Source organism: Phycomyces blakesleeanus (assembly GCF_001638985.1).
Source record: "Phycomyces blakesleeanus NRRL 1555(-) unplaced genomic scaffold PHYBLscaffold_8, whole genome shotgun sequence".
NCBI lineage: Eukaryota > Fungi > Mucoromycota > Mucoromycetes > Mucorales > Phycomycetaceae > Phycomyces > Phycomyces blakesleeanus.
The window spans coordinates 515,114-538,136 of NW_017265141.1; the positions used below are offsets into that span (position 1 = coordinate 515,114).

At 31.8% G+C, this 23,023-nt stretch overlaps 6 protein-coding genes across 6 annotated transcripts; 5 read left to right on the top strand and 1 right to left on the bottom strand.

Moving 5' to 3' along the window:
* Positions 1-268: 268 nt before the first annotated feature.
* On the bottom strand, positions 269-1,760 carry PHYBLDRAFT_55724 (hypothetical protein). Its single transcript, XM_018440200.1, has 7 exons — positions 1,535-1,760; positions 1,362-1,458; positions 1,202-1,272; positions 1,040-1,118; positions 841-969; positions 719-744; positions 269-647 (listed from the first exon to the last, which is right to left on the bottom strand). The coding sequence occupies exons 1-7, from the start codon at positions 1,596-1,598 to the stop codon at positions 376-378; spliced, it is 738 nt and encodes a 245-aa protein (XP_018292809.1). The 5' UTR covers positions 1,599-1,760; the 3' UTR covers positions 269-375.
* A 1,095-nt stretch (positions 1,761-2,855) lies between these two features.
* PHYBLDRAFT_167116 (hypothetical protein) lies at positions 2,856-3,649 on the top strand (the record flags this gene model as incomplete). The annotated part of the gene is made up of 3 exons (XM_018435565.1): positions 2,856-3,014; positions 3,079-3,208; positions 3,285-3,649. The coding sequence occupies 3 exons, from the start codon at positions 2,856-2,858 to the stop codon at positions 3,647-3,649; spliced, it is 654 nt and encodes a 217-aa protein (XP_018292810.1).
* Positions 3,650-3,854: 205 nt separating this feature from the next.
* On the top strand, positions 3,855-5,519 carry PHYBLDRAFT_76569 (hypothetical protein; the record flags this gene model as incomplete). The annotated part of the gene is made up of 5 exons (XM_018443172.1): positions 3,855-3,868; positions 4,420-4,690; positions 4,748-4,966; positions 5,047-5,100; positions 5,391-5,519. The coding sequence occupies 5 exons, from the start codon at positions 3,855-3,857 to the stop codon at positions 5,403-5,405; spliced, it is 573 nt and encodes a 190-aa protein (XP_018292811.1). The 3' UTR covers positions 5,406-5,519.
* A 1,135-nt stretch (positions 5,520-6,654) lies between these two features.
* PHYBLDRAFT_158518 (hypothetical protein) lies at positions 6,655-7,596 on the top strand. Its single transcript, XM_018433803.1, has 5 exons — positions 6,655-6,694; positions 6,752-6,967; positions 7,019-7,192; positions 7,255-7,377; positions 7,437-7,596. Exons 2-5 carry the CDS (start codon positions 6,833-6,835, stop codon positions 7,518-7,520), a joined length of 516 nt encoding a protein of 171 aa, XP_018292812.1. The 5' UTR covers positions 6,655-6,694; positions 6,752-6,832; the 3' UTR covers positions 7,521-7,596.
* An 8,229-nt stretch (positions 7,597-15,825) lies between these two features.
* PHYBLDRAFT_167119 (hypothetical protein) lies at positions 15,826-17,694 on the top strand (the record flags this gene model as incomplete). The annotated part of the gene is made up of 7 exons (XM_018435566.1): positions 15,826-15,898; positions 15,989-16,102; positions 16,428-16,444; positions 16,552-16,665; positions 16,770-16,953; positions 17,183-17,236; positions 17,606-17,694. The coding sequence occupies 7 exons, from the start codon at positions 15,826-15,828 to the stop codon at positions 17,692-17,694; spliced, it is 645 nt and encodes a 214-aa protein (XP_018292813.1).
* Positions 17,695-19,993: 2,299 nt separating this feature from the next.
* On the top strand, positions 19,994-20,347 carry PHYBLDRAFT_144137 (hypothetical protein; the record flags this gene model as incomplete). Its single annotated transcript, XM_018431147.1, has 2 exons — positions 19,994-20,122; positions 20,195-20,347. The coding sequence occupies 2 exons, from the start codon at positions 19,994-19,996 to the stop codon at positions 20,345-20,347; spliced, it is 282 nt and encodes a 93-aa protein (XP_018292814.1).
* Positions 20,348-23,023: the final 2,676 nt, after the last annotated feature.

Consider the following 23,023-nt stretch of genomic DNA (forward strand, 5'->3'; position numbering starts at 1 on the left):
CCTTATTTTGTCTTTCATGTTACACGATGCTTTAAGCCAGTGAGCAAATTGATCCAGACTTTATGTGAGCAGCATAATTGTTTGATATAGAAGGGATTAATATTGAGTACTAGTAGAGTATATATATATATATATATATATTTAAATGTGTCTGTTAAGAGTAGAAAATTTGCAAAAATAATTAATAAATTCAGTTGAATTCTCTTGTCAAAAAGTTGGTTTAATTTAATCAAGTGATTTTCTTCTCTCAAAAATAACTGCCATTCAATTACTTTGCTGTCTTTCATAGTCGAAGACAACTCTGTCTACAATGATTTATTCTAATATAATATGTATAATATATATATCTGATTTTTTAAGAGAAAATACAATATTCTATACATCAACTACACTACAGAATCCTGTCTTTTCATCCTTCTCAATAACAGACTTGCGGTCTACCAAACGTTTGACCACATCATGAACATCATCAAATGTATCGAAGCTTACAAAGGGAATAGAATATCTTTTGCAGTAAATTTCCAAATCACGATCTTTACGAGCAAACAGAACATCTGCATGTCTAGCAGCACTAATGTCGCTCACACCATCACCACAAAACACAAAGATAGTGTCAGGGGAGGCTTTTGCTCTGGCGTCTGACAAGGCTAGTAAATGTATGTTAGTCATTATTTCCTAAATATTTCTCTTTCTTTAAAGAAAAATGAAAATTACTTACCAACTGACTTGTCGTTTCCATATTCACTGTACGTATATTTTATAAGCCAGAATAAACAGTTTAGTACTTTGAGGTAGGTAGATCTAAGTCTTAATTTTATAGAAGAAGAAATAAAGACAGACCTGTCATCTCTCCAGATAATTTTCCAATCTCTATCTTTGATTTCACCCTTATTGCAAATAATCTCAATATCTTTAGCCTTTTCTCCTAAAAAGTTCTTCATAATTCGCTCTAGAACTGGATAAAGACCACTTTTGATATCTAGTTAGTTTGCCATAATATAAGCACACTTTTTATTTATTTATTTAGTTTTTAGTATACCTGCTAACGACAGTAACCGGAATATCATGCTCACGACAATAATCATTAAAGGATAGGAACCCAGGATCGATGCGGCAATCTAGATTTAATGCGTGGATAAGTCAACAGGAACCAGAGATTATTCTGTTATAATTATATATTTTATTTACAAAGATACTTTACCATTCAAGTATTTTGCCCAGGCTTCGTCCCAGCTTATATGAACTGAATCCCACATTTCTTGAACGGCGTCCCTAGAATAATTGTACAAATAAATAAAAAGCATATGTTAGATAAGCATCTAAATTGAAACATTATTCTTGTGCGCCATATAGAAACTTACTTGTAGCTAAGGGCATGATCCATTATTTTGTGTTCTAGTACACGTCTACGTTCCGGTCCCAAAGAGAGTTCGTCGTCAATAAGCAATAGGCCAGTATCTAAAGGGATGACTAATGAGCATAATGTCTAACTCATGAAGGAAAGTTCCTCATTTGGAAATTTGTTTGTAATTACCATCAAGGGATAATGTGCCATCAAAGTCAGTGAACACTTGTACTTTTACTTTGGAATCAGTCATCTCGCAGTTAATGAACAAGGAATAAGAGAGGAAGCACTAGTCCTTGTTAGTTTAAAATAATAAAAAGGGCTTTCAATGGGTTTATTTGAGTTCCCGATGTTGTAGGATAAAAACTAATGAAGTTTTTAATCTATTTGCCTGTTGTCTTCAATTATAAAAACAATCTAAAGAGGTTTCTCAGACAGATATGAACTGTAACTAACAATAACAATCATATTAATTCCAGCAGTAATGATCGATTACTTTATTTGATATATGTATATAATGTCTTGATTGATATTTTGACTCTAGATCGAAACTATGGCAGTTGTCAGGACAAGTCTGATGAATACAGGAAATTAAGGTACAAATCTTCCGATATATCCAGAGGTACATGATTTCGTTGTATTACTATTGAATTTTGGCGGGAAATAATGGACAATTAAGTAGTTTCAGCCACTTGGTACGAACACAGTTAAATTATTTTCTAATCTTAAATTACTAATAAAAATGTTTCGATTTTAATAATAATACTAATAATTAAATCGAAACATTTTTTTTGTTTTACTTGATTATTGGTAATAAGCATTACTATTGTATAGCCTACAAGATTATTATTTAGTAATATAATAGCATCTTGTATACTTAACATGACGAGTACTAGATACTTTAATATACAAAATAAAATAAATTTAAGTGTAAGTTGTTAGTACATAGTCACCAATCATTCCACTTAAACTTTTTTGTAAAACTATAAAATATTATCTATAATAGACTTCCTGCATTATATATATATATACATACAACCATGCTTGTTTAACAGCTTAAATTTCATAATTTTAAAGATATTGAACCGTGCACATCAAATTTGTACCTTTATTTTTCGGATGTTTAATATATGATAGAGTTACTAGGGGTTTCTCAAGCATATGCCAAAGCCCTAAACGTTAATAAGGGTTTTTATATATGATTTAATGATTTCCTTAAACTAGTGGTTTTTAGAGGTGAGCCTCCAAACGTTTTTTCAAGACAAAAGTCTAATACAAGGCTTTGGCGTACGCTTGAGAAACCCCTTATAGCCTTGAATATTCAAAAAGGTATTCAAAGAAATAATCGAACAGCATATCTGGAGTACTAAATTATAAAACAATATCATTGGTTAATATTAGGATTTCATATTTTTTTCTTAGAATATTCATAATTGAGTACTGCTTAATACCGAGGCTTGTTTTTTTCTCTCCCTCTCTTTATTTCACTTCATTCAATTCTTAAACTAACATGGACACGATGGATTGGACAAGCGAAGCACATCGTGCGCCAATCAAGCGAAATAATAAAGAAAAGAATAAAGAATGGAAAGATAGATTTAGACAGCAATGGGTCGATCGCGTGAAATCATCAAGGCAAGAACGAGATAATAAAAGACGAGGAGACACGGTATGCAAGCAACCACACAGATAACTTTAACCAACTAATTCTGGTTCCTGAATCTTAAAATCAGTGGATGCAAATAATTGTTAAAGAAGAATGGGAATCCTTCAAAAAAGAGAACGAGGAAGCAATGCGATTCGAAGGTGTTCACATTACTGATCAGGACATTGAAGAAGAAATCATGTCAGATGAATCAATGAGTGAGTATAGATTTCAGCAAGTTCTTAAGCTGGTGAATTTACCCATTTTTCTTTAAAAAATAATCTCTGTTCCGAGAAGAGCGTTATGACACTTCCTACGAGGATTTCTTACAAGAAGAACAAAACACAATAGCAGCTGCAATTGCTATGTACGAAGAAGCTCAATCACAAGAAAGCTTTGCACAGTATAATATGTGTCAACCGAGAATGCAGTGCTTCAATTGTGCACAATTCACTCTACAGCCTTCTATTCGAACAAACCAAAGCAGAGGCGTAATGTGTACCTATTGCAACTTTAATGCCACCGAACAGGCAAGATATGATATTAGAAACAAACCTATATTTCTGACAAAAAAGAATCCAATAGGCTGCGCTCATGATTCAAAAGAACCATCAAGAGCATGTCACTGTTTGTTCTGGTCGTATAGGATACATGCTTGAGCCCGGAAATGATGAGAGTATCATAGCCGTGTGCGATGTTTGTGACATGTGTACTATATTTTGATTAAAGCGACTAGTTAAGATTAGTTTATGTATAAAAATGGTGTTCATGAATAGAAAATAAACTGTATATTATTTCAAAAAAAAAAGACCGGTATTTTAGCTTGATTAAAATTAAGATCTGAATAAGTAATCTTGTTACTTAATGTATGAATCAAAGTAATAAGACAGAGATATATAATAATGATATGGAAATATAGCACTTGAACTAGAAAATTAACCATCGCAAGGTCAAGCTATCTTAGGTTTTAATATTGCCAAATCGATTAACGAAAAATAAAAGTTAAAAGTAACAGAAACACAAAATTCTTCATAGAACTTGTCAATATTTTGTGCCATTAATCAGGTACACAATCTCTGTTCAAGGTCAATGTTTGTCAGATAATGCTTTTTGCTTAAATGACTTCATAGCTCCAAACATTTTTTTTAAATACGGTTTATATGGTACGATTTTATCACTAGACGCTACTATCTTTTTTATTCCATTGTTTCTTAATCGTACATACTTTACTGAGAGCAAAAGGAATATAATAAATGAATGATGTGCATAAAAACACATTGTACTTTTGATTGTTCTTGATACATTTGATACCAATTGTAAAAGGCACAATCTCTATTTACAGGGCAGCAATACTCTATATCATGTTTTAGCCGTATGAACTTATACTTAACATTATATAAGTCATATACTACACAAATCCCATTTGAAGGGGCGCTGTGGTTTTGGGAAAAGAAAAGTCTGTACTTGCTGCAAACTTGGGTTTAGTACCGAATGTACCATGTGACTGGTTCTCTATGCGTGCTAGTTGGGACAATGCCATCCATCTAATTGATGACATTGGTCTGAACATGGAAACATTTACTACAAACACAAATTCTCTTACTCTTCATGATGTTTCAAATAAATCAGAGATTCCCAATGAGCAAGAACTTTCACAGCAAAAATTAATTGTAAATGATGGATTCCACCAACTTGTCGAGGTACATATATGAAATATACGCGCAAAGAGCAACACAGAAAAATAACTTGGGGAACAGAGTTTTAGAAAAATGGAGAATAGCCAGAATATCGATCGAACACATAATTATCTACTTGAAGATGAAAGAAAAATTTTAGAGGTTCTGAGAGTTACATTGGAAAAGGCTGAGAGCTTTTGCGCTTCTTCACAATATAGTCTACTTAGTCTTGTGCATAATATACTTCTTGGAGGGATACCTAATGAAGAGACTATGCTTTCTCTCAGTTCAAATTTGCTGGTAAGATATATGGGGCTATATCACGGCTCCTTTACTGGAACTAACACAAATTTATTCTATTCAATTTTTATGGAAAAAAGGACGGGCTGATCAAAGATTTTGGATGGGAGCTTTTTGACTACATACACCCATTTTTGATTTCTACAAATGGAAGTATTGAAGAATGTTCCAAGGTTCGGAAAGTTGCTAGCTCTATACTTTCTCATATTGGCGATGTGTACAGCTTCCGTGATTTACACATGATTGTATGTGAGCGACTAAGCTTCATTGACTGGGATACATGCTTTCCAGACGAAGAAGCATGTTTAAAGTCGGCCATACAATCAGTAGAAATATTCAAGCAACTTGGAAAAGGCATGTTACAAAAAAATACACCCAATGAAATATCCTTGTGACTTGTCCTAGGTTATAATACTTTATATATTTGATCAGTCTTTGAGAGAGCTACTGGAACAAAGCGTATAGATGATTTTATTCTTTATCCAGTCAAATATTGCGCCAGAACTCTTTCATTTCTTGAAAGAATATTGTGCGATTTCTCTTCTTTCGGGCTATCAAAGCATAAACAAAGTCGCTGGGATGATATCCTGCTCACGTTGACAAACAGTATATTGGATTTTATTGAGTATGGCTCAAAACTAGTATTCAATACTGATCAAATGCAGGTATTTGTGCTTATCTATAAAGTTTTCACTCTTATAAACGATACATATATACATACTTTGCTTATAAAAATCCAACCAAATAAATAGCAATGCAAGCCTGAGACTTTTGAGAGTAATGATATGATGAGACGTCGTTATTTGTTCGTTTATCTCTTGGCTTTATTGTTTGAGAAGATTATTCTTAATCTTGACATGGAATTATCAAAGAAATACTACAGCCGCTTCCATTCAAGATACAATATTAGAACTCCAAGCCAAACCCAAGAAATTCATCAATCCTCAACCAAGAAAAAGAGCTCTCTTGTATCGGATATGATTTTCAGATCTACAGTAAATATCAATAATATAGCAAAAGTCGTTCAATTTCTATTAAAAGCCCTTCAATCCTTTCGCTTTTTTTAACAAAATAAATGTACATAACAACCATAGAAAATCGCAACATTACTTGGAGTTACGTTTGATGAAATCTTACAAATTAAACGATATCCGTCGATATCTTCGGAAAGACGAGGACTAGCGCAAGCTTCAGTACATGGTAAAAATAATGTTCTAGGTTAAAGTCTGCAAAAATTTTATCCCAGTTATTTTATTTCATTCATGTTTCCATTCTTATATAACAAAAGGATCCAAGGATATGGAAATCGATGAAGATGGGATTAATTGCGAAAGCTTTCCATTGTCTTACAATAGTATTGTGACAATGCTTGCTATAGCAATCAATGATTTATGTCTTTACGATGAAAAATCGGAATATCCTTGCTTAAATGTCTTCCCATTGGGGATCGACCTTATGTGGGTTGCGAGAGAATTCACAGGAATTATAATGAACTTGCTCACAAAGTAAAGTATAATTAAGTAAAACAGAAACGGAAAATTCATCAATTGTTTTATTGCTCTATTTCATATTAGTTCTGCAAATGGCCCATGGATCGACAAAGGCCTTTTGATACTTTTATACTTATCTGATAATGTAGAGGCCCAGCTCACATTAGAGATTCTGGACAAGAAAATTAAGGGACCTTTGGGCGATGAGAAAGAATTCCCGGCATCTAGAGTGTTAGAGGTAATAAAAAAATGCATGCTCGATCTACTTTTGTTTAATCCAAACATTGAACTACAGATTATTTCTTCTGTAGCTTCCTTATCAGACATTTCAAACGTTCGATTCCTTTCTCACCAACTCATTTCAAGCTTACTTGAAATGTGCAGTGACGAAGTCCGAATGTTCGCCTTTACAGAGCTTCTTGAAAGATGCCCTTACCCATCAATGAAGACAGCATCTATTGGACTATTCAAAAACCAAATAAATGGAGCTTTTAATTCTAAAAAAGATAGGGTGAGCTAAATGTTTAGCTATACAGAAAATACTTATTCTTGTTATACATAGCCCCCATCTGTATTCGCGAGTCCTGTTATTGTCGATAAGTTCTTCCCGATCCTATTCCGTACAAGCAAGAAATGGTGTACAGAAGAAGACACGTTTTGGGACGACTACAGCTATCAAATGCAGGCTCTAAATCTTTATCTATTCTTGTTAATTTGTGATAAATCTGAAAACAGGGTAAATAATTGGAGCAAAGTATTCACTTTGTTGGTCCCTGTCTAATCCAAATTGCTCTTTAGACAACCGTTTTTGATCAGGAAAAGCAAGTATGGATGAATAATGAGTATATTCACCATCTTGAAGTAACCATTGATACAATTATGGAGAGACACAAAAAGGATTCAAATGATAGCGATGAGCAGGTAAGAACAGTTTTATATAACGTGTGTATCCTCTTTCTTACATGCCAGCAAAATATCAGCAGTCAGGAATAAGACTGATGAATCTTGAAATGATGAAAAACGTGATCGAGCAGATCAAGCAACGTATGACTTTGAGCGTTTAATAGCATTAAATCCGGTGATTTTTTTATTGATTTTTTCTTGGTTGTTGTCAATAAAACATATAAATTTTCTCTTATCAAGTATATACCCAAGAGATAACTTCGTTATACGTTATCTTTTTTATTTATTTTTTATTATTCTATTATACCTTTGAGTAAGGCAGTGTAAATATATCATAAAATGTCTTTGAATCTATAGCTTCTGATATCAATTTATCGTGAGCTGATCTTTACAGAGATAAATAAAATATCATATATAATTTTTAATCAAGTTTTTGTACATTTTTGAAAAAGTGAAAAGGAAATAATAAGAAAAGTACAGCGGCGTGTGCTTTTTTTGATAGTATAGTATATAATAAGCTATGTAAATAATGTATTAGATTTGCCCGTCTAGGTATTTTAATATTGAATAAACATGCGAAGTGATTGATTCCCAATAATCAGTGTGGTTTTAAGAACCGAGTTTTTTGGGAGTATCCTTTGATTTCGTAATGCTCTAAGACAAAAAATATTAGAGTCTTCATTACAACATCAGGAAATAAAACTTACCTTGCGTATCAAGGCCAAGTCTGAATCGAGTTCTGCTACATTCATTGCTGTGAGAGCAGTATCAAGGTTTGCTCTATCTTTCATACGTAATAGATGAAAATCAGGTTAAGGATAATGTACATCAAGCGTTCAAAGTAGCCTTATAAAGAGGAATAAAAAAGAAAAAGGATATGATCCACAGTGTGGCGGCGGTTTGCTACTGCACGAAGCATTCCGCTTTTCTTTACAAAAACCTTTTCAACGTTTAGAAGCTCTTGACCTATTCTGAGCTTGTTGCGACTTCGTGTAAACATAGGCTCTGCTAGTTTGTTGTGGGGAGAAGAATGTGAGTTACAAGGTAAATTAGCATTAAAATATTCATTGATTTATTTATCTTAATTACCTTCCGCTATTTCTATAGATTTGTTGGTGCCTTTGTTATTGTACCGTTCAGTGGATTTGTCGTTGGCTGCGTCAGGATTCTTTTCACTGATTCTTAGGCGCTTATTTTTTTCTTCAAGGAAGCTACCTATAGCTGCTTGGAGCTCATGTCTGTCTGTCTAAAAAAAATAAAGGAATTAATCTAGTCATCAGCAGAATACTTGTTTCCTTTTTTATTTTATATTAGATAACATACTAAGAGTTCGTTTTCTACCGTCTTTCTTTCATTGTCGTACTGTTTCTCGATACATGCAAGTTGATACTCCATTGATATTTTTGCTTGTTTTATTGCGCTGTTACGAATGTCTGTAAGGTTCTTTATCTGTTCCTTGAAAGGTTCATATTCCTCTGTTTTAATCGTGTTTGTACAAAAAAATATGTTAGTCACTGACTTGATAAATGATTTAGTGGTACGACGGCTTGGTTGTACCTTTTTGAACTGATTCGAGCTGCTCTTTTAATAGACATAGCTTCTTTCTGTAAGTTCTATAAAAAATGCCCAAAATTCGAGGTTATTTTTTTCTTAAAAAAATAAAAATTCTTTTTAAAAAATAAATAAAATAAAAATAAAAGAATCGCTTACTCCTCTTTAGAGGCTAAAAACTTCGTTTCAATGCTTCCAATCGCAATACTATACTCTTTTGCTTTTCTTGAAACAGAAGAAAGCTCTGTAGAATCTTCGTCTACCGTTTCTACCTCTAATTCTTCTAATTCTTTTACTTCTTCTACGTTTTTTACTTTTTCATCTTCATCTTCATTTTCATCGTCGTCATCGTCATCGTCGTCGTCGTCGTCGTCGTCGTCGTCTTCTTCTTCTTCTTCTTCATCATCATCATCATCTCCTTCTTCTTCTTCTAATAAGTAAATAAATAAATATGTTTCTTGGACATTAGATATGTATAGTAATGTATATATATATGTTTGTTTGGTAAATTATTAATGATATAGAGTTAGTGGGTTTAATCTTATTCTTATTATTACTATTCTTATTTTACCTATCTGATAGTCTCTCTTTAAAACACATGTTTCTTCTGGGTTATCAGAAGATAAAGAAGTTTCGATTTCAGAGCCACTTGAAGGAATTATAAGATCCTTTTTGTAGTCTTGTTTTTTGAATTTTTGAATATGTTGTGTGTGTGTGGATAGAGAAGCAGGTGTAAATGGGTAGCTACGCTTGTTGGACTCTTTTTCTTTGTACGTAGTTTGGCTATTATTGGAATTACTTCGCCAAGATTTTTCGTACGCCTCATTTTCGTCATAGTTATAATTTCCGTAGTAATCTTTGTAAGTGTGATGGACGTTATTATTATAACTGTAATCCGAGAATTGAGATTCTGAATAATATGGATATTCATGCGCTTCGTTGTGATCCCATTGGGAAGTATGAGAGCTGTAGGGATTATTATATTGTGGAGCATACGACATACTACTATCATTGTAATTGTCTTGCCCCAAATTATAATCATCATACCAGTCTTGCTCATATTCATCCTCTTGGTACATATAAGAGGTGTCAAAGCCTTCTGGCTCAATCCAGTCTGAATAATATTGTTCTTCATCCATATAATCATAGTTTTCATTATTTTCATAATATGTGATAGGCATATATTGCTCTTCGTAATAAGTTTGGTGAGACTGGTGTGAGTTTGACTTCAAACTTCGCTGAGTATATTGCGATGGTAGATGAGCCGGCGACATCGATTGAGATGACCATTTGTGCTGATCGTCTGTGTACATTTAGTAGACTTTTGTATTTTTTTATGTGTGATTGCGAGATTGGCAAAAAAAAAGCAATTTTGGTTGGAATGAGACAAGGCGTGTTGTAACTAAGGAGGTGAAAGGAAAGAGAGGCCTAGAGGTCAGGGTTGTAATTTCCAAGTTCTATAAGTTCTGTGACGTTGTTTAAGTGCAGATTTTCTGGACAAAAATTAACGAATTTGGCAATACCAAACTGGCTAGTATCTCAGGGCCATGACTTTTCCTCCTTTTAAGTGAGCTTTGTATCCCCTTACTAGTCTATTATAGCATATGTTTATTTGTAGCTCATGTAACAGAGTTTGTCTATCAGAGTGTATAAAAACAATAGAAAATAACCAATAAAATTTCGTGAAACTAGCTGCATTATATATAGCTGACCTGACATCTTTAAGCCAATAGAATTGTAATATTTTACGCTACAAAATAGAAGATGATTAGCATAGAGTAAGCTGCTTAAGAAATACACCGCATGCTAAAGAATCATAAAGTAAACGTTTTGCCTTGGTCTATAAGGGCATATCTTAAATATCCCTTGAAACAAGAATATCACGTCTCAAGCCTCAAAGTGCATATACAAAAAGCATGAGCCAGTGCAAAATATATATATACTCTATACTTTGTAAGGTTCTTATGTTATTATCATTAGTTAAATTGGGTCAAATACATTTATCTTATTGCGAGTTACTTATCTTGTTATTTTTATCTCCAAATAGAATCATTCGATTTTATATTAAAGCTTTAGCTTTTTTTTTTGTCTGTTGGTTTGAGCCCTATTATTATAATATAGTCTAGCTAGGCTCTTTAAAATACCATCTGTACTGGGAGAACCAGATTAACTTTCAGTATTTCCAAATCATGTTGAACGTATTTAAAAAAACTAATATTAAATAGAGATATAAATGAACAAACTGTTTTTATAAATCAATTAAAGATATTGAGTCGGAATTGATGAAAATAATACGCGTTAAAATATAAAATGATCTGACATATAATACTTGGATATATCAATGTATTATACTTGATTTAGAGTTAATATATTCTATACATATACTGAGACAGTTATACTTATTCTTAGACACCACAGACTTAATATTACAAGTGTCAGGTCTTTCGGTAGACATAAATGAACATAATAGTATAAACTTAAAGGATCAAGTTACTTTATAGACTATAGTTTACTCAATTCTAGTTCAGGCACATGGAAGCAATCACCAAGAGAATTATAGAATCTTAATTAAAGCTATCAATATAAACTAGCTTACACTCCATAAAAAACACTTGCCACATTTAATATTCGAAATTTTAGGATAAGTGGCTATCTTGGCTGAAATTTATTCTCGTCGCTAGTTATATCTGCTAATGGTGTATTTTTGCGCCCGATAACAATTTGATATTTTGTAATCGCCAAAATTCTAATACAAATAATATCTATTAGTCCACAAAAAATAAGTACTTTACAAACCAATATTATTATTATTACTAGCTTGTTTTCAGAAAAACTAACTCATATATATCCCTCATAAAACAAACCAATAACAAATTGAAAGTAAAGAATAAATATTGTAATGTTTTAAAATAAAAGTACGTAGTAAGTCTCAAACATTATTCCAATTAGACATAAAATGTACAATTTATAAATACAATATTCTATAATACATACTTCTACGTTATTATTGAGTGTTAAGCATATATATATATATCACATTAAAGTAAAGCTAGAAAAGGCGCGAAAATGGTTGTAATGACAAAATCTTTAAAATAATCGTAGACCATAATGTTTACCAGATTGTACCATTTGTTTCTATACTAACTAGTATAGCTTTAACGTCGAGCCGCCATAAGGGAAATACTCATTTTCTGTTTTGAAATATATCCCATTAACTCAAAGTCTATAAAAACTTACTCAATATACTTTGTAGCCATGAAATCGTAGTTAAAATAAAAGAAATATTAAAAATATAATTAATTACATTTAAAATAATTTTGCGTTTGCATATACCTATTAAAGTTATCTTTACAATGATACAGTCACAATCAGTGTGATCTAGTACATTTGATAAAAAATGATAAAATTTCTTTAACATGTTGAAATGAAAATATTCGTATCTCCACCAACAGCTTGATTAAGTGAATATAACTTCTTAAGACTTAGTAGCAAAAATACAAGGCCTTTGTATATTTCAAAATAACAGTATATTATAAAAAATAGCTCTTAAATAAGCTAAAAATTTGATTCTACCAGGATTAAGGTATTAGTAATATAACTAAATCTAATGTTCGAACAGTAACAGTTTATATTAAGTATACTTACTATTCTTATTTAAAGTAGCATGAGTTTACAGCGACAAATATATATATATATATATATAAAGACCAGTGATATATTTAAGAGATATTTTATAAGAGGATCAATCTATACTATAAGCTAAGTCTAATTTCCAAAAACAAGGGAGAGTTTTTGTCTACAAGTTATTATAGCTACTTCTGTTAAGATACTCATTACTCAAATCTTTATTTTAACATCGTCAGCTTTTTTAGAGTGAATTCTTAGATGATTTAGGCTTTTATGGGCCAATAACCAGTATAGCTGGATAAGAAAATAGTAGAGATATGGGCGCTGATATAATGGAACTTATACTTTATATAAATAATAATACTCTACTTTTAAAAGTTTGATTAAAAAATATTAACTATCACACATATCTTATACAATATGAAGATCAAATTTTAAAAGAAATAAAATGAATTAATTTCCGAATTCACAAGACAATGTTTTAGAGACATGTGTACGTAAGACCTTGTTAGTAATCTACGCACACTCGAGTTTGTAACATAATATCATAATAATATAGTTACTCCTTTTCTTATGTGAAGTTTAAATAAGCATACTGGCCTTTGTTTCCCTAGATACAAAGTCTTTGATTTGACCATTTATTAAGCTATTAATTTTAAAAGATATATTATGTTTTCTCCAATAGTTAAATTTTAAAAGATGTATTAAGTAGTACTGACCGTAATCGTAATATTATATAAATTAATATCTGACATATTTTTACATAATCTTTGTATATCATTATTAGCCAAGGAAATAATATACTATCTTATACTGAAAGCATAAAGAATTATTATTAACTAATGGATATTCATTAAAATATAATATGCTGAAAAATACAACCATACCGGATATTGTCTTATGTTGCTATCATGTATTATTTCTTTCAAAATATATCCCATTAACAAAGATCGAAATTACAGTTCAACTCTAATTGAAATTCATTATTATAACTTCCTTTCAATAGTACTATAAACACGTATATACAAAAGGGTACTGTATAATATATAAGTAATAACTTAATGAGGATTAGATTTAGAGCAGATATTTCTGGGAATCGACGTCTTTTATAAAACTGACAAATGCCTTGCCTTCTGAAATCTTTAAAGTTTTCTCTAGTTCTTTATGGGCACTAATGTTACACGGATAAAGACCCAATTTATGATACTATATTTTAAAAATAATATCTGTTTGCATTTTTTAATTAGCATACTGTACAACACCAACTGACTGACTTAATATATCCAGTATAAATGAATAAGCTTTACTTATAAACAGTGACTTGAGTAATATAGTATATACCTGGCAAGTATTTAACAGCTATTCTACCAAAAAAACAATTATTTGCTATTCATAGTAAAACCACAATAGCTGCTCCATCTTTTCTTGAGCTACCATAAATATTCTTATGTAATAAAATTATCTCTTATAACTTAAGATTACTTTTGACAATATTAGTCAGTATTCAGTATAAACACAACTAGGACATAATAAAATTACACATATTTTATTTAGATATAAATATCAGAGAATACTTCAATATTTTTTATGTTATATATATAGTTAACGTTTCTATCAACAAAATTAGGGGGAAGGGCGCTATAAAAAAGTGTCTGTAAAAACCTTTCAATTGCCTTTTACTGAACTGTACAACTGTCATAACGTGTCTAAGATTACCAGATATGAGAGCACGTTACGCAATATAAAATAGATACTTTTTCAGGGCCAACAAAAAGGTAAAAAAAAACATCTAGTAAGACAGGCTTATATGTGGTGTTTAATTCAATTGACATAATGTTTATAAGCGAATTTATACTTTAAGTATCACATATGCTTAGTATAAATGCAATGTATATATATTTAACATTGTTAAAATACTATAGAACGTTTCTCATGTGATACTTGTTAACGTACTACTACAAATCTTTACTTTCATTTTCCAACGGCAATTCATTATCTCATATAGTCTGAGGTGTATATTATTACTTGGTGAGTATAAAAAAGAGCTATGTATTTTGTCTTTATCTAAACGTAATATGTAGCGAGATATTTTAATATTTAAGTCTCATATATATAGACTTAAGTAATTTAGTAAGCTATAGGCCGTATATCTAGTTAAGATGTATAGACGAGAAGATTTGGCAATTCTTAAGGCAGCGTCTTAAGTGAGGGTAAAAAAAAAGGATACACAAATTTAAGAAAGTGGATTGCATTAAGATTAAAATAACCTTTATATAAACTCTTGGTATAAATAGAATATAGGAAAGTGCAATTTTCCAAGAGTTTATGTTTGTATCAGGGTTCAGGTTGAGGTATTCGGGATTGTGTATGGGTTAGTATCTCAATAATAGGAAAAGTAGATACTAACCCATATACAATCTCGAATACCTCATTTTTTACTGTGAGAGTGCTATTTATTAAAGAGACAAAATAATATTGTTTATATCTGCTACTATTCAAATCCCTGTAATTCAAATCCCTGATGTGTAATGGCTGGTTTACACTGTATGAGTGTGTAGTGTACGTGTGCTTGGTGTGTAACAGTTCCGGAGATTGTTAACTTGTCAGGTTTATTAGCAAGAAAGAACCAGTGTTTGGTTGTATGGTCTGTTCTTCACTCAATTGTGGTGTGTATACCACACAGGTATCTGATTCTATAATAAAATTGGGCTGTCTTCATAAAAGATATTTTCATTACATCTCTATACCAGCTATTAAAAGAGTACTAAAATAGTATGGACTTAATAAAATTACGGCTCTAACTATCTCAAACTTCTTTAAAAGCATTAAGAGCAAAAACTAAATCATTTTATACGGTAATAAATAAATATCTAATAATAATAAAAGCGTATAATATATCTCATAGCGTGCTAAGATACCAAAAGTTAGGTACTCTGTTTTTTCTTTGGTAGTATAGTTATTTCAAAGCTGTTAAAAAACTTTCTGGTACAAATATCAAGTGCCCATGATCAGAGTGTTTAAGTAATCACAAATTACATACATAGCCTATAGACTTTTGTCATAAAAATTTTTAATTTCCGAAATGGTGAAATCCTAAACAGTATATATATATATACAAATTAAAAGGTTTTGGAGAAAAAGATTTATACTGTCTTTCTTATATTTGCACAATAATTCGTTATAATCTTTGGTAAAGCAGGTATTTTAAATACGTGGATACTCAGTTAGTGTGGTAACATACTATGCAATATTATGGTATTGTAGGGAAAAGACAAGCAAACTAATGGAATGAAGAGTCAGGAATGTACCCCTAGACTAGAGAAAGTGCAGAGATTCAAAATTGTGTCCTATAACCAAATCCGTACCCTTGACTAAATACTTGTAGAAATTCTCTCGTAAGTATCTTATTCAGCGTATTAATATATGTCAATATTTACATGTATGAATATAGGCAGATACCGTATATCCCTGTCGAATTTGTCAAGGACTACAAATATAAAAAGGAACTCTCTTGAATTCTTGGGATATGACTCATTACAGAAAATCTCACGATACAGAAAGCAAGGTATTCTGGAGGAGGGAGTTCAAGCTGAAATTAACATATGAATAGAGAGACAAACATAAAAGTAAGAAAATATAATTTAGCCGATCATGTATATAGTACCTCAATTAAGCAATGTATTTTTGCACCCGTTTTCGATATATTATACTATCCCAACATGAAACCTGCATTTAGGGCATAATTAACAGAAGAATTTTTCATAATCTAATCAAGGTCTTCCACAAAGTCAAAAGTACAAAATAAAGTAAAATAAGAGGTCCAGGTGTGATTGACTTATAGATAACTTTAAAGAAATATATTAAAGAGGGCTCATCTTATCAAATCCAAGGGATAAGTCTGCAAAAAGTAAGTTATTCTTTATGCCTTTATTGATCTTACACATTATAGCCTTGAGAACAAGAAGTTAGAGGGTCATATCAGTACTTAATAAATCCAAAATTTTACATATGCAGATCTCATACTTGGATTTGGTTGTATTGCTTATAAGGAACCTTAAGAGCATAAAAAATAAAGGGGACTATAGTTGGGCAAGGGCTTCTTCCGCCTCTATAGCTCTTGTTTGCTATGTAATTATGGCCGATATACGGTTCATTACGAAAGGTACCTCAACAAAGACCAGACAAAAGTGCACTTTCCATAGTTTGCTAATTGTGCGACATAAAACATATAGAAGACTGATATCGGTATTGAGTGGTCTAATTATTGGAGGGATGGCGGGGCTAAAGAAGTGAGACTACTGAAGCTGGATGGGGCCCGAAAGCAAACCATAAAGTGTTTGTCTCAGCATTATGTTCTTGAATCTGCAAGCCCAGAAAGAATGCTTATCGGTTTTTTTTTGGAAAGCTGCACAAGAGGTAATTGGGACCGTCAATATCTTTAGTTTTCTAGAAAAACAGCCGCTGACACCAAGGGATCTTGTTGTATATAAGTCGCTACCAGATGATATAGGGTTTGTGGGACAGACAGGTATTCCAAATATCTCTCACTGAGCAAATCTTGCCTGCAGAAATGGTGACTGTATTGCTGTGATAGGGACTCGCAAGAAGTTTTGAATTACTTGTGGGGAAATGTTTCTAATGAGAGTACATCCAGAATTGTTGGAGGATAGAGATTCGTGGAAGTGCCCTGAAGAAACGGGTGAGAACGACATGATATTTGTATTTTCCTGCTGAGATAATTTTTGGGTAATAAGCTTCAACTATTCGAAATTTAAGGCCTGTTACTAATCAAGTAGGTTGAAGAGAGTGAAAAACGTGTCTCAGGATCGATACTGATATACTGTCCGTTGTCTTCGGAGACACCCCTGGACGTAGTCATACAGGCTCACATTTAGATTAAATCTTGCCGATGAAAATATAATTGTGTTAGCTGTTAAATATAGCGCCAGACAAGTTACACATCAAGGTTCTAATATTTTTAGGTATATGTGAGTGTGTATCTACACGAACTACTTTTCTAACACATAATTAATACTTTAAAACAGCCTAACAATCTGACCTTGGATAGACCGTTTATATGCCGCTAATGAGGATTTAATGGCATATTATTGGAGCGAGCTCTCGTCTTCAAGTATCTTAAATACCTATAAAAATTAAGATTGTGTATGATTGTGGTTACTTTTGGATGGGAAGTTGGATCGATCCTAATTATTTGCTCCCCGCAGAAAAGTCTACTGCCAATATAGAATAAAATATGTTCGAATGTATCACCTTAGAAAAAAGCCTCCAAAGTCGGTAATTAAAGATATGTGTATAGGCAGCACAAAGAAGATTATAAAGTTTTTGTTTTATAATGTGGCTGTCTTGTGAAATATTAGAAGACTCCATGAAGCTTTATACTCTCACGGCAGCTCATAAATGAGAACTTGAGGTGTACTAAGGTTTGTACTTGGCAATATGTGATTAATACTCTTACTATTCTTCAGGATATTTGTCATAAAGTACACAATGGTCTAAAATATCCATGTCAGGCAGCTTTTTAAAGTTTATGTGAGCAATGAAATTAGACTATTGGAGAAATACCCACTCCTGGGAAGTGAATTAGCCGATATGATAATGCGGATATTCTTAAAAATCCCCATTTTGTATTTAGCATATAAAATATCGCGATGACTACATTTTTAGTGCGGTGATTCTCTTTAAGATACCTAAATTCACTTTTTCTTCACATTTGATTTTCTCCAAATTTTTGTAGATGGTGTTCACAATAGTCAACATGCTAAAAAACGGTGCAACCTCTGGGGCTGACCCTTTGTATTATAAATGCTTTGATATTTCTTTGAAAGTACACTGAGTGTAGTTAAATAGCTCAATAGTTCAAAGTCAACCAAACTTTAAATGAACAGGGTAAAATACAGAGTACAGGTGGGAAACATATATAGCACACGTACTGAGTACAGATCTTCCACTATTTAGAAAATAGATAATAATAATTGTCTGACATCTTTGGTGTATAATTAAAGTCGAATACTTGTATATATTTTTTAGAAATATATTTCCATTCCTTTTCCAATAATTCTGAAAATTGTATCAAGTGTATATGTTCTAAATGTTCTACATGTTAGACCTTCTTATCTTCTTATTTAAATAGTGTTCAATACATTAAGTATAGTTATGGCTTGGTCGTCTATGGAGTCATCCAAGAAAATGCCATAGATTATTGCTTTACTTCATATTGAAATGATTATATAAATGTTATATACTATAGCATTCTGCCAATGTTTCAAGTCACATTCAACTAATACACTCGTTAAAGAATGCTCTTGAAGTGGAGGTCAGATATTCTCAAAACCTTAGCATACCTTTTAGATTCCAGATTTCCAACAAATGTTCTAGATCCCGACGCACTCGTACAAAGGCATCCGGATACCAAAAGTGAATCTCTTGTAGACTTAATTACTTGAAGATTATGGTATCTAAAAAATATGACTTTAACATAGGTTGACAAAAGACTTATTTGACTATGCAATTAAGCTTCATTATGCGATAGTTTAATAGATAACTCTCAATATATTATATCTAAATATTACAGGTATTTGAATTTTTAAACTTTCTTCTTCATGAGTACTTTTTTTTAGCGTATATTTATCTCTTTTTTTAACTAATCTTTTAAGGTTTTTTGAGTAGTATTTATGTATTAATATTGCTTCTACTTGTTGAGGTTGATTATATTGAACGCTTTGTGGCTTTATGCACAGTGCTTCTTTACCCTTTCTCTCTAATAAATTATGGATAATACTCTTGGACACTTGCCTTTTGTAGTACCATTTTTTTTAAAAAAAAATAGCTTTAAAATATCTGTCATAAAGATATATCCAGTATACTATTTATTAACAAATTCATATTTATTAGTGTTACTTACAGTACTCTAGTATATAGTAATAATACAACTACCAGCGTATGGCATTACTCTTTTTTATTGTTAGCGCTCAGGTAGGGTACCATGTTAAAGTTCTTGATTTATATACGCTTGTAAGAGATATCTACTCAGACAAAAAAAAACTCGAAAAGCTTTAGTGGTTTAAATGTTTAAAGACTATATGTTTATTAATTGTACTCAGTACTCAGTACAGGAATTACATGTGGATTAAGGTAATAAAAGAGCATCACTACCATTTAAGACTAGAAGTGTGTTCTTAGACGGAAACTTTGTATTGTTTTGTAATTATTTTATAGCACCCAACTCTTTCGCACATACTTCACTTTGGTCGGTAAAGATAGTGTGAAGAGTTAGTCAAGATGTAAAGCTCCCCCTATATGTTCCCGCTCATCATCTTGGTCACTATTTCAGCCCACTCTCTCGGTCATTCTCTCCACCCATCTCGGTAATTTTCTACACACAATCTCTCTCTCTTATTGTCATTGTGTGGGCAATGTTAATGAAAATGTGATGACAATGAGCTTGAATCCTTTCCTCTGGTCTAGCTCAGAACTTCTCCATCCCTCTTGGTCAATATCTACGCTATCTCTTCTCGTTTTCGCTGCACTCCAGCATGTTCTTCCATCTATCTCCCCATTGTTTCATGTTTGCCTTTAGATTACTTTCACTCCTGGTAGAGCCAAGAAGCCATCAGATCTATCCTATCTTTTTGCGAAGGTATGGTTACGGGTTGTGCTTTCTTGGGCTCTCACCATCTCTCACTTTAGAAAATACGACTCTCAAAAACGTCATATAACAAATGAAATCCAAAACAAAAACCTTGGTGCTTTCTTTTACTTTGCAACAATAGAGGCTTACCAAACCTCTTAAGCACAAAGCTTCCTACAAACAAAAAACTATTTTATAGTTTTTCGTAACTTATTGCATAAGAATAGGCAGGTAAGCGTCGTGTTTAAACACCGATAATAAATTTCACCCTATATCGTGCAAGTGCATGAATTTAACTGTGTTTTCTTTTCTTTATATCCTAAAGATGGTAGCTCTTTGCACATACTGTATGCATCTTATAACATAGATGTAATATAGAGCAGCTGTACGTCAGCCACTCAATGAGTGACTATAAAGAAGAGACATATATCTCACATTTTTACCTTTTTTCTTTATTTCTTTCTTTTCTTTGCCACACATTTCTATTATGAAATGTGATTGGCTGGGATATTCTAGGTAGAAAGCTAAACTACTTCAAAGTTATACAATATACCTCACGTAATGATAATTCATATTAATATCATTTATGCCGTTCATACTGTTAGGATCCCAAGGCAATATATTTAATATATTTTTCGCACATCTGTCATTTGGAATAGGTACAATAGTTTGAAGAGTTTTTCACTATATCCAGATCATCTTTTATGCTGTTCCCCTCTCTCACACAGACTCTGTGTCACATAGTCTTTTAAGCTCTCTCCCACATATCTCATTGACATGTGATCAGACCCTGGTAATGAGTGGAATATCATTACAATCCCCCTTTTAGGAAGTTTTTTTGTCATAGTGTGGCTAATGAAGATAGCACAACTGATGCTTATCTTTCTAAGTCTCTGGCAAACACATTATATCAATACCATGTTATTCTTTAATTTTGTTATGATTTTACTATACAAACCAAATTTTATTTGGATTCTCCTGAGGTTTTATGTATGAGAGTAAATCTAGTAAAAGATTATTCTTTTGTATGAATATAATATATATATTAAGGTTAAATGTAGGCGTATGCTGATTGATTTATAGTAATGATATATACTCACAAATGTGGTTTTATTACTATAAGCACAGTCAGTCTTTATTGTCACAGTAATAGTAATATATAAACTCTATATTTCTGATCTCCTTCTCTGGGCCTTTTAGGTCTTCAGTTTATTTTTTGCTTCTAAATCTAATCGAGCTAGTTATTCTAAAATAACTTGGAAAATAATATCTGGATCCATCAAGTACACGACTAAATAGCTTAAAACACCATTAATCAATATGCAATTTCTTTAATCGCTATGAAACACACCTGAAAAGTTTGTCGGACTTGTTCTTTCAATCATATGTCGCTTCTCATTTGTGTATCGTCGCCGCTGTAATTAACAATTATCTTCAACTTCTTATCATTCGTAAACGATTAGGTAATATTGGGCTTGGGGGTTTCATATGCAGTATAAAGCGTATGTGAAATTACAATCTTTGTCAGCTCTCTAGTCGGAAAGGTAGTCCTTCTTTATCTGGTAAAATAAATATTGTTCAAATCAAGAAATCTGATACCCCGGCACAGACATCTCCTCAAAATTACTTTGGTTTTTATAATAATACTATATTTGGAATATATTTAATGGCTGATTATTATTATTATCATTCTTATTTATTTTATTTTATTTTTTTAAAAAAAAAGCCTACCTACCCCTTCTCAATTCGTGTAGATTCTAGTGGAATTGACATCTTCTTGAAATCACGACATGTCTGGCTAAATAACGGATAAGCACTAAACAGTCCCATTAATATTATATTTGAATCAAAATAATTTTATGCTCAAAATATGATATTACCCCATATTTTATCTTACTATCTGTATCTCTTACACCGAGTCTTTTTATGAGACTTATATTTATTAAAGCTCAAAGTCTAATGTACTGAGAATTTCTCGTAAGATAATTTATAAATGGCCCAAGGAAAGAAAATACTTCATTTTCCCTACCCTTAATAGAACTTTGCCCGATTACTTTTCTATCTTTTTCAATAGACTATCAAATCTAAGTATATCGATTTATGTTGCAATAAGCTAATTTTTATCTGCATAAAAGTTTGGATTAACTGAGCTTCATTACATGTGTTTTATTTGATCAATATTTTTACATTTATCTTGCTGTCAATTTAAGTAGGTTTACTCTATAAAAGAAGTTCTTCGGTTTTCAATTAGCCGATATAGTACACTAGAATGCCAAATAGATCACTAATTAATTCGATAGTATATATCTAAATTATTTTTAAGAAAAAAAGTCAATAATGCATACTGATAGATAATACAAGAGTCAGTCGAACCTTTACCGAAGGAAATTATTGGTCGAAAATCTATAATTGGTACAAACTAAACATTAGGGTTTGTAATATAATCCAAATTCCCGAATCACATAAAATAATATCAAGGTTCCTTTTATTTCTTATTTTGACTTGTACCTTAATTTAGCTACGGGAATTTACTTCTTTCATAAAACAGATCAAACAAATAAAGGCATGGTCTTTTGTAATAAACGTAGTTTAAAGATGGGAACATGAAACTGAAAGTCAAGTTCAGCCATCTATTTAATTGCCGATGTATATGAAGTCATCTTACTAGAAAGAATCTCAATGGCATCATAAAGTAGTACATGAAAACACAAAGAAAAATACAGTACAACCTGAGAAGTCAACCTAGAGTCCGGGCTAAATTAATCAGATAAATACAAGCTTGCCAAAAAAATGAATTGAATATATATATATATAAAGAATAAGAAGACAATACTTGAA